The sequence below is a fragment of the Triticum aestivum genome, chromosome 2D (genome assembly GCF_018294505.1).
Source record: "Triticum aestivum cultivar Chinese Spring chromosome 2D, IWGSC CS RefSeq v2.1, whole genome shotgun sequence".
Lineage (NCBI taxonomy): Eukaryota > Viridiplantae > Streptophyta > Magnoliopsida > Poales > Poaceae > Triticum > Triticum aestivum.
Window position 1 is genome coordinate 503674492 of NC_057799.1, and position 11550 is coordinate 503686041.

The 11550-nt window shown below is 49.1% G+C and overlaps 1 protein-coding gene across 1 annotated transcript; it reads right to left on the reverse strand.

Moving 5' to 3' along the window:
• Window positions 1-10119: 10119 nt before the first annotated feature.
• On the reverse strand, window positions 10120-11280 carry LOC123049710 (uncharacterized). Its single transcript, XM_044472595.1, has one exon. It carries the CDS (start codon window positions 11274-11276, stop codon window positions 10179-10181), a length of 1098 nt encoding a protein of 365 aa, XP_044328530.1. The 5' UTR covers window positions 11277-11280; the 3' UTR covers window positions 10120-10178.
• Window positions 11281-11550: the final 270 nt, after the last annotated feature.

An 11550-nucleotide genomic window follows, 5' to 3' on the forward strand; every position in this document is an offset into this window, starting at 1 on the left:
TGTGTAACCCTAGGTACCCCTTGACCCCTATATAAGCCGAGGGTTTAGGTCAGTAGAGGCAAGTTGGATTCGTTCATGCGATCTTGAGGTAAATCATCATGTACTTTGCACCCCATCCACAATCAATACAATACAAGCAGGACGTAGGGTTTACCTCCTCGAGAGGGCCTGAACTTGGGTAAGTACTATGTCTCTCTCCTTCCCGTTACTATCAAGCCAGATCACCAGCTCGGGACCCGTACTCGAGATCTGCGGAAATTAGCTCCAACATTACTGGCCCATACAGGTCCCGTTGTGTGGTCACGAAGGCTCGATGAAGGTATCAGTTAACATCAGACGCACACCAGCATAATCTCTATGTCGGAACATCAAAACCTTGGCACAACCCAAACACAGGAGCATTTCCAAAGTCCCACTCATCGTTAGGACATGAATCCCGATGAATCAAATCTGGCGACCGGATCCCCCGATGTATCATAGGATTTGTCTGAGGATCCTCAACTGGTCTCCACCCGGGATCCCGTTTTGCACCAACCACCAGATAACAGTCACACCTGGTCTGGCCTAGCCTGGAGCTCAGAACCGAAGACTCATCACCGTGACCCGATCTACGTGGCCGCGCAATCCATCCCAAGGCCAGCTGTAAGTGCATCAAGTGCCCCCTTAGTGGTTTTGGAGTATTGAAGACAAATAGGCTGAGGAACTAATGTGTTTGTGAGTATACACAGGAGAAAGAGTCCCTGAAGATTTGGTTTAACACATGGAAGACGACCCCTAAAAATGGATTTCTTCAAGTGAAGAATTTGGTGATGAAATTGGTACAACCTTTGAACAAATCGATGTAAAGACAGGAGGCTTGAAGAATTTTGTTTTCATAGTTTCTTTCTTCTAATTTGAGTCATGGGAAAACGTACTGTTAAAGGGGGTCTTGGTGAAACATATTTCACATTTCCAAAGTTATGCTCAAAACCTATACAAACACAAGCCACTTCGAGTGAAGCCTTTGAAAATCTTCGAAACAGCTGACGCATTTGCTAGCGACAGTGACGAAGTTCATCTGGTCGCTGACGAATTTGGTCAGGCTGAGGAGTTAGGAGTTCGCCAACGCGATCTGCCGGCAAGGGGCCTGCCGGAGAGGCTGGCGGGGCTGCTGCCGAGGAGGAGGTGGTTGACGACCAACCTTCCTCCCCCACTGCCTCAGGTCCTAGCAGGTACCTGAAGGTGAGCGACGACCTGTTCATCCACCTCCCAGGGACGGCGAGTACGAGGGCGCCCGTCAAGGGAGAGGTGCTCAACGAGGAGGTGCTTGCCGCCGCCGGGCTCGAAGTCGTCGACGAGCCGAGCGCTGACGGAGGCAGCTCCCAGGAAGAGCGGCTCCTCCAGGCCATGGGTGCCAACTTTCGGAAACTCCAAGCGCTCCACCGCACCCGCCTTGACAAGGCCAAATCCAGGATGGCGGCGATGGACAAGGCGGAGGCGGACCTCGAGGGGCGTGTTGCCGAGACGCAGGCTTGGTTCCGCCAGGCCTGCGAGGAGCCGAAGACCGCCAGGACGAACTGGCCCAGCGCAAGGTGGAGCTTCCCATGAAGCAGGCCGACGTCGAGAAGGCCCAGGACAAGGCGAGGGCGCAGGCCGCCAAGGACGAGGCCGCCCGGCACCAGCACCAGGCCGAGCTAAACTCCCAGGAGGAGGACCTTGCCGCTCGTGAAGAGAAACTTGCCGCAACACTCCCTGGCAAAGATGAGGAGGTGGAGAAGCTCGTTGCGCAGCGGACCCAGGCGCTGGGGCAGAGGCACAAAGAGGCGCTCGATGCCCAAGCCCTGGTCCATGCCGGAAAGGTGAAGGAGCTTGGGGCGGAGCGGGACAAGCTGAAGGAGCAGGCCCAAAATCTGGTGAAGGAGAAGAACACGCTCAACGGTGCTCTGATGGGGGCGCAGGGGGCGGTCCTCGGCAAGGCTGATGAGCTCTCCAAGGCCAACGACTCCATCAAGGACCTGAAGCAGAAGCTGGAGGGCCTTGAGGGGACGCTTTCGGAGGTCAAAGCCCGGGAGGGGACCTTGACCAAGGACCTGGAGAAGGAGAAGCTGCTGCGGAAGAACAAGGCCGCCAACCACGCGGATTTTGTGAAGGGTGAAAATCTCTGGGTCAGCCGTCTCGCCGAGGTCGCCGGCAGGATCACCATGCAGCTGGCCACCATGGTGATGCCAAACGTGAGGTATGGTCCGGAGCCGAATGTGAGCCCCAACACTAAGCTGACCCTGTTCTTTGAGGATGTTCTCGGAGCCCTAGAGCATTTCCGCTCCACCAGGGCGACTTTCCTGGCCAATGAGGCCCGGAGGCTTTGTCGGGGTGCCATGACCAAGGTGGCATACTGGAATCCCAACCTCGACTTCGACGCCGCGCTGGAGAGCTTGCCGGAGGATGTGGACCTTGCGCCGCTCAAGGAGCGTATCGAGCCCGTCATCAGCCGCATCGATGGAGTCCAGAGGGTAGAGGGCCAGCGCCGGGACTAGGCACCCCATTTCTTATCGCTGCTGCAGGTTCATCACCAAGACAATTTTTATCTTTAGTTAGAACTGTGGCAACAAGTGGTGTAGTATAACTCTGCAGTACTTTTGAGATGATGCACGTTATTTTCCTGTTTAATCCCTCCTTTGTATGTTCACCCTATGTTAATCGGGTAGGCTTGTCGGCGTGTAAACCCAGGCCGCGGCGCCTTGAGGACGGATCCCCAATGGCCTGCCGGGTGTGCTTGCCGCCAGGCGAACCACCTTACCGCTCTCAACGCGGCCGCTCAAACTGTCGAGCTTGACTCGAGTCAGAATCGAGAGCGTTGCCAATTGCGGGAGGCTACCCTGCCGTTCTCGACGCGGCCGCTTAAGCTGTTGAGCGGACTCGAAACAGAGCAAGGGCGTTGCCAATAGCGGAAGGGCCCCATTGCGTGCAGGTTTTCCATACAAAGAACAAGATCTCCGAGGGGAATAACCTTATATAAAAAGGGAATGTTCAAAGTTTGGCATGACTTAGCTTTTCTGTCGCCGTGCGGGCATCCTTCGCGCTCGCAGATGGCGCCGCCCACTCGGCCGTCTTCTTCCTTGGAGACCATGGTGATGAGGAACTGTTGGGTAACTGCTAAACCAGATTCTCTCAAATGCGCCCCTACCTGGCGCGCCAAAGATGTCGGGGGAACGACACCTATGGGATCACTGGAATCCCTTCTATGGTTGGCGGGGCGCGGGGTTGTGAGAAGAGCAGGCTTAGGAGTCGACACATCAATCGTTTACCCAGGTTTGGGCCGCGAGGATGCATAATACCCTAGTCCTGCATTGGTGTGTATTTGAGAGTGTTCTTGAGCCCTCGAACTAGCTATGGAGGCTGCGTCGTTGAAAAGAGCCGAATCCCTCTCCTGGTCGCCTCGGGCCTCCTTTTGTAGGCAAAAGGGGTCGCCACAGTGCCACACAGAGGTGGAAAGGTCTACAGTATCGTGAGCTTATCGCCCGTATTACAGGACAAGACGCATTTAATGCATCGCTTAGGTGTCCCCTTGCTTTATCGGGGACGGGAATGAGGCCCGTCCCGCCCGTCGCCGCCCCGCCTCGCTTCGACATGCGCCCAGGCCAGCGATGCATGCAGTGCCATGTAGGCAGGCAGGCAGCTGAGGTGGCACGGTGGTAGAGTCTTCACGAAGATCTGCATGCCACCACGCAGGTGCTTGCTGAGTTGGCTTGGAAGCCGCACGTCACCATGCAGGCGCTTGTCCAGCTGGTTGGGCTAGCAGCTGTATGGGAACGGCGGTGGAGTCTTGGCAGGTGCAGGCCTGGCTGCGGCCCCACCAATGTCCTCGGCAAGGGCCTTGCTGTGGCGTCGTAGTCATCCCCGGCAAGGGTCTTGCCGGGGGTCTCGTGGATTTCCCCGGCAAGGATCTTGCCGACGGTCTCGTCTTCTGGTACTCATCTGATCTTGCGTATTTATGATCTTCACAAAGATCTGCATGCCACCACGGAGGCGCCTTCCGAGCCTTGGCCCCGTTGGTGGCGTCGGTACCCTTAGGCTCGAGGAAGGCGTGCTCTACTGGCGCCAGGCAAGTTGCCCCGGCAAGGCTTTTGCGGGGCTGCGGAGGCCGTCCCGGCAAGGGTTTTGTCGGGGGAGTCCGCCTCGCCTTCTTGCTTTTTGTGTCTCTGGTCTTGGCGTTGCTCTGTTTTTCTGGTGCTCTGGTTTCCCTCCCTTGCCCTGCTAAGTGTGGCCGCACGTGTGGCTCTGACTGCCCGCGTACGAGTTAAGGGGTCAAAAGGAAAGCCCCTACTTTTGTACACCGACATGTTGTTCAATAAAAGGGCATGTATATCAATGCACACTTCTCATGCTAGTATATGTGCTTCTAATGCTATAGTGTGTGATCTGTCCATGTTAACCCTATGAATTTTCCATGTTAGTGTGTGCACTTTATGTGTTTAATATATGTATAATTTTGTATTTTGAATATGTTAGGGCAGTCCCATTTGTCTTTTCCCTTAGCAATTTACTCACACCGTGCCGTGTACGTGCTTTTATGCTGCCACATGTATCATGTACTTTGTGCTTTCTATCCTTCTATCAATGAAAAGATACATAAATCTTCTGCGTAGTCACGAAAAGAAGAACATGTAGTCGGCAGGCATTGTGACCAGACGCTAAAGGAGCTGTGACTAGGCACAACGGTAGCACGGGCTAAATGTTATCTCGGTGAATGCCCAGTTTAACCTATCCCCCTTTTCTTATCCATTTTAAGTGTTGATGCGCTGAAAGTGTCGCGAAAATGCGTGTAGTTCCAAGAAAGATGCAAGTTGTTTTTTAACTATAGCAAAGCTTCATCCAGGAAAAAGCAACAACTTTTTAATCATCTGCTATCTATCTACTGCCCCTATAAAAAGCACGAGATGGGGAAGATCCAAGCAATCAGGCCCATCCATCTACAAGATCTAAAGGCCTCTAATCCTTCTGTGTTTAACGCAACAAGCCACACTATTAAGCCACCCCGCACCATCTTATATAAGCAGAAGTGGACGGAAGTTTCTCCGCACGCACATAATCACACCCCAAAATTAACGCTAACCACCCATGTAATCTCACCCCTCCCTCGAGCGCGGGCAGCCACCGACGAAGGAGGCCGCGCTTGAGCCCGCGGCGCGGCGCCTCCCGCTCCCCCTCTCCTCTCCGGCCGCACCGGTCTCCTCCCTAAGCATGAAGTGGGCACACGGGGGCGGGCTCCAGTGAACGTGGTCACGCGCGATCCAGCTGCTGGCGGCATCCGCATCCCTCGCCTCTCGGGTCTCTCCTTCCTTCCTAAGAAGTGGGTGCTCGCAGGGCGGCCTCCCCGCCAACCGCCTCCAGGAGCTCTGCTTCTGCAACGGTGGCATCTACGTCAAGCTCGTCCAGCACATCGCAAAGCTGGTATAGAAGGGAATTCCCAACTCTGCGTGGATACGCCTGAATTCGCTTTGGGTTCATTTATCTGTTTGTTTGTAAGATTGCATAATTTTGTGGCTGAGGATTAGCTGCTTGTTTGCTTGTACTACCACAAGAGTATGTGCAGACATGAGGGCGTCGATGCTCAAGAGGTGCCCAATCTCCTTATACGAGGACGTCTGTGGAGTCTTCAAGAAAGAGATTGGAGAATTTTCACAAACTGTTAGTTCCTTCTTATGGTAATGTGTAGAATTGGTTATGATAGAGAGAAGGACTCTGATCTGCATGGTGAGGACATGCTTCCTGAAACATCTGTTAGTATTCAATGATTCCAACAGATAAAGGACTTTCCATGCTCTCAGACAACAGCATTCTTTATCCAACAGTGATGCGATTTTGTCTATCTGAATATTGTGTTATCATTTGTTTAAATTCGAGTGATATTATACATGTAGCTTGCTGGGTATATTTTACAATAGTTACTTTTGGAAATTTCTTAGAGATTATAGATGGGACAACAGACAACAATGCAGATACGTCATAGCTGGGCACCATGATCATTGCCCCCATATCTCCTTTTATGTTATGAAGATATACATGTCGGTTTCCTTCTTGCTAATTTTTGGAGATCATAAATGATATTAATATTATGGTTGTACTGCAATTTTCTTGTGTCTGTGTGTACAAACAGATCGAATCTAATTCAAATGACTTAGATTAATTTGCTTTTCCAAGTTATTGCTGGGCCAACTATTGTCCTTTATGAAACATATCTTTTCACTTCTCTTTTGTTCCCAGGAAATCTGGTCCGAGCCCGGCCGTAGTTTTATATAAGGATGTTGGAGGCAGCATCGGAAGAGACAAGTCTGCGGTAAAATTTTCCCTGACACAGTAATAGACTAATAGTGTTATCTATAGTCTAAGATGAAATCAACCTTTACTGTTATCTGAAGCGTATGTTTTCTTAGTGTTTTCTAAGCATTGTCTGGTCATCAATTGACTTGTCATCCTATCTTTTGTAAATCATGGATTTTTAAAGTTCAAAAAGCGTGTACATAACCTATTTCACTTTATAGTGATAAATGGATTGAGTGCTAGTGACACGGAAAGCCTCTTTTGTGCATCTAATAACACAAACATTTTCCAAGTATTTCTTTGAATATGGAAACATTTTTTGATCGTCACCTAGAAAATAAATTCGCACAAGCTTACTGACATAGAGTTGTAGGTCAGCGCACACTAAAAATATTTAAATTGAGAGGAATCTTTCCGAGATAGTTTACGGTTCCTATTTTTCTGGTTATGCTTTTTTGAAAATAAATTTTAGTCATGCTTCCTTCTCTACTGCTTGTTGAAAAATCAATTTTATTATTAGAATATGATGATAAATCTGATTCAGACTGGAATTCACTTTTCTTGAATAGAAAACAGAAGGATCAGGTTGTACGTGGTAGCATATATGCCTAGAAAATGAAAAGGATAATAGGTTCCTAAGTACTAGAATTGTCATACCATTCCCGGAAGTTACTTCTTGATGTCATTCCAGAAAATAGAAGGGTCAATAAAATGTTCTCGGTGATCATTTTAGGTGTCCTTTTAGACAGCAACACCAAGTAGCAGGGCTTCATCTTAGTACTGATCAACAGGAGCATGTTCGAACTACTGCACAGGTTAAAATCATTTCTTGACGACTTTTCTTATGCTCCTAGGGAATCTTGTCCAGACTCCACAACGTTGTAATAACACAAAAGTTGGAGGTACGATTGAAAGAGACCAGCTAGATTCTTCTTCCGGGTATTAAAAAGAAAACCTGGCTAGAGATTTCATGCCATGCCATTCCATTTATCTTTGTTTTGTGCTTATCGTATCTGATGACATGATTAACATTTATTTCATAATTAGCATATACTTCAACACATGATATGTTTTGTTTTATTTATGAACAACAAGATACGTTTACTTATTGTGATCATATAAGTGAACAAACATAGCCAACGGTTAAAGTTTATATCTACTATGTATGTATATATTATTATTTTTGTAAAAAAACCTCCGATCTATTTATCTCCAATCATGACAATACAACGAACACCAGAAATACGAAAAATTACATCTAGATTCATAGACCACCTAGCAACGACTACAAGAACGGAAGCGAGCCGAAGGCGCGCCGTCTTTATCGCCCCTCCCTCATTGGAGCCAGGCAAAATGTGTTGTAGTAATAGGAAAGTCGTTGTGCTAAGACCCCATAGGACCAATGCACTAGAACAACAACCGTCGCCGATGAAGAGTAGTGTAGATCGGAAGGATCCAACCTAAAGGCACATGAACATAGATGAACGACGAACATATCCACCAAAGATAGATCCACTGGAGACACATCTCCACATGCCCATCAACGGTGCTAGACGCACCACCGGGGGCTAGGCGGGGAGAACCTTATTTCATCTTCAAGGAGCCCCGTCGTCTCACCTTCTTGAGTAGGACACAAACCCAAACAAAACTCAAAAAGTAACATCTAAAAACGGGGCCCTCCCACCGGCAAGGGCCGGGATCCACCACGCCTCCATGGCTCTAAGGCCACCGGAGACGAGGCAGACTGGCGGCGACGCCGGCAGAAGCAGAGGAAACTTAAGCTTGGGAGAGGAGGAGGCGGCGGCTACATATGTATGTATGTTTTTCATTCACACATGTCTCACTGCATTTTAAGCACTTGGGGAAACTGGAGATTGCTCTCATTAAATGAGAACAAAATTGATGTTTTTTTTTTGAAAATAGTAAAATTGTGTGCTCCTGATTGCTTTTTATTTGTTTTTTTTAGCTTACCTGAATCCAAGAAGTCTGTCCATCAATTAATGAGAGATTTTTGCTTCTATCATTCCAGATCATGGTTCAACCAATACTTCACAATCTTTTTGCCCAAAGAAAACAATATCATTATTTATATATTCTAAACTAAAATATTATCGCTTGTGTGCTCAAGTAAAATTTTAGTTCTTAAAGGAAAAGAAACCATTTTATCACTCTTACAGTCCACAGGGAGAGTGAAAAAGAAAGAAAACCTTCCACCACAATCTTGTCTTCCTACTTAGTTTTACTTACCAAGAAGAATCAACAATAAAGTAATCTTTTAAGAAAAAAATGGATAAAAGATCAATTTACTTAGTAACGTACAACTCCCAACTTGTCTTTTTTACTTCTTTTTCTGTGCATGTGCACCCTGTTGAATGGTGTTGTACTTTTACATACTGGAATCACAAGCAAAACAATGTGATGGATGGTCTACAAGATTATCTGGATGAATTCATCTCCAGGGTAGAAGAAGCCAGCCAATGTGCATGACGTTTGATTGGAAATAATATTGCCTTGAAAACGTACGAGTGCTTTCTTGGCATCTGACATTGCAGAATCAAACATTGATGCATACCTCTACAAAATTCTCTTGGGGAGAAAAGGTATAATTTTCAAGTTGCAACATTGATCCCAAAAATACATGGTGTTCACACATATCTATTTTATATAGTTTGTGATCAACCAAAATGTTCAGAGTTTTTGAAAGCACCATCAATGATCTTTGTTTATATGGAGATAAGTTTTGAAAAAAATGACATCCAACAACTTTAAACCTAACTCTCGCTAGATGTAAGGGCCTGAAAACACGGTTTCGGGCCCAAATGATGAATGTTACCTTGGTTGTTTTTTTGTGTGTCTCATCTTATAATACCATCAACAACTATAAGTATATAGTAGTATGAGACATGCACACAAGATGTAATAGATTGGGAGTGGATGTATCTTTGGAAAGAGCATTAGCCGAGATGCGTGTTGCACGTGCAAGCTTACTAGTGGAAATTAAAGGATGATTTTCTCTATGAAAAAAGAGTTACCTTGTCCATGAGACCTCACATATTGCGCCAAGAGTTGTTTTGCCCTAACATGGGATTTCATCAAGAATTAAAATGAACACTTGTAAGCTGATAGAGTGATAGACCAAAAGCAGGTTACAACGAAATTTAGAGGATACTAGTAATGTGCCCACGTGTTGCAACGGATTCAAAATAGAATAATGCATGTTCACAAACTACAAAGAAAAACAATTTAGCTTTGACACTCAAATATTAGGTGGCTGTTTCGATGAGGTGGGGGGGGGGGGGGCGTGTGGTTGGTTTCTAGATACTACAGGGTTTTCTGCAAAAAAAATTGAACCGGGCATAACCCCTTTCCATTACTGTGACATAACGGAAATACAACCATGTCCAGAAAAATAAGACGGGAAAGAGGAAAGCGGGTTCAAGCATCGCCGGGAAACCCACCATGAGCACTTGCCATCGAGATTACTCACCATGGAGCGAAAACCCGACGACACCATTACTCACCATGGGTTTTCTGCAAATTGGAGCAGAGAAGAGGAGTCTTGTTGCAAAAACATCATAACTTACCTCAGAGTCGTTAGATGCAGATCTGATGGTCAGAAATGACAGATGGTAGGCACACCATAATCACCAACTGAGTTTTTTTTATAGGAGTAGAGAAAATTATCAACCCCGCCTAACAATGTAACTAAAATGAACGACGTACGTAGTATCATGCATCTCTGGATCAAGTTACAACTACTTCACAGTTTACATCGATTATTTTTCGTAATAAATAAAGTATTATAACATACATAAAGAATTGTAGAATAAAAATTCAAATACTAGTATTCCTTTGTTCCAAATGTGCACTTCTTTCTGTCACAAGGTGGCACGATGCTCGTTCTCCAGCTCGTCCGGCGTGGTGCGCGACCCACACGCCGACGGCGCACGGACGTGGCCGACCATGGCCACGCGCAGCGCTTCCTCCTCGTACGCCCGCCGCTCCATCTCCGCCATCTCCGATTTGCGCCGCTGGACGCTCAACATCGCCACGAGGACCAGCCCCAGTAGCACCGTGCCGCCCGCGCCGAGCGCCGCGCCGAACAATGCCAGCTTCCACTTGCTCACTTCCCCGTCCTCCACCACCGCATCGCCGTCGCCTACGCCGCCCAGGACGAGCGCGACGTGCCCTTGGTCCCTCAGGTGGCAGGTGTTGCTCCCGGCCTGAACGTCCGTCACGGTGACGCTGCCGTTTAGCCACACCGCCATGCAGAGCGGCACGACCCCTGGCTGGAGCGCTGGGACCGCCATCGAGAAGTTGACGCGGATGGCCGCGCCCGTCACGCGGACCTCGAGCGGCGCCGTGCCGTTGCGCGGCTCCAGGCCGTAGAACATGAGCCCGAGCACCGGCGACGCGATGCGGTAGCCGCCGCCTCTCGCCGCGTACTCGTCATAGACGGCCGAGAGGTTCCCCATGTTGACGCGGACGGCGAGGAGGTGCGCGCTGGCACGAGCGGGCACGACGAGCCCCGGGGGCACGGAGAACTCGCCGAACAGACGGACGCCGTGCCGCCTGAGGCTGCCGGAGCGGAACCGCGCCACGCTGCCATCGACGGCGGACAGGCTTCCCGGGAGCGAGAGCGGGTACGTGACGCCCGTCCGCCGGTGCTTCCCGTTGTAGCACTCCTCCGCGGCCTCCATGATGACGTCGTCGATGAGGGCGGCGTCCTGCAGCTGCAGCGCGCTGCATGGCCACGCGAGCGCGACAACGGCCGCGGCGAGCATCAGCAGCACCAAAGCCTCGCGACTCAGGCCAGCGGTCGTCATTGCTGGAAATAGAAGGAGCGGACAGCATGGGGACATTTTTGTTGGAGGAGCAAAAGCGAGCATGATGGCGACGCGCAAAGCAGAGCTTCTTTGCAATGCATGGCATTGGCATTGTTCTCTTGTGAGAGCTGTGACTTGTGAGTGAAGCATGGGCACGAGGTAACAACATGGCTAGGACGCCCGATCAAAGTCGATGGGGAGGATGATGATGGTGGTGGTAGAATGGTGCGGTGTATTATTACGTGTAACGGGCGGAAATGTACGTAGGGGAGCGGTGTTAATTGGGTGGGACAGTCGACAGGCGCCTTGTAGGGCTGTTGATTAGCCCCGGTGATGAGGGGGCAGGAAAGCTTTGCCACTTGCGAGACATGGGTTGGTGACGAAGGTTCTTGGCCTCTCCAAAGGAGTAGCCATTCATGCCGGT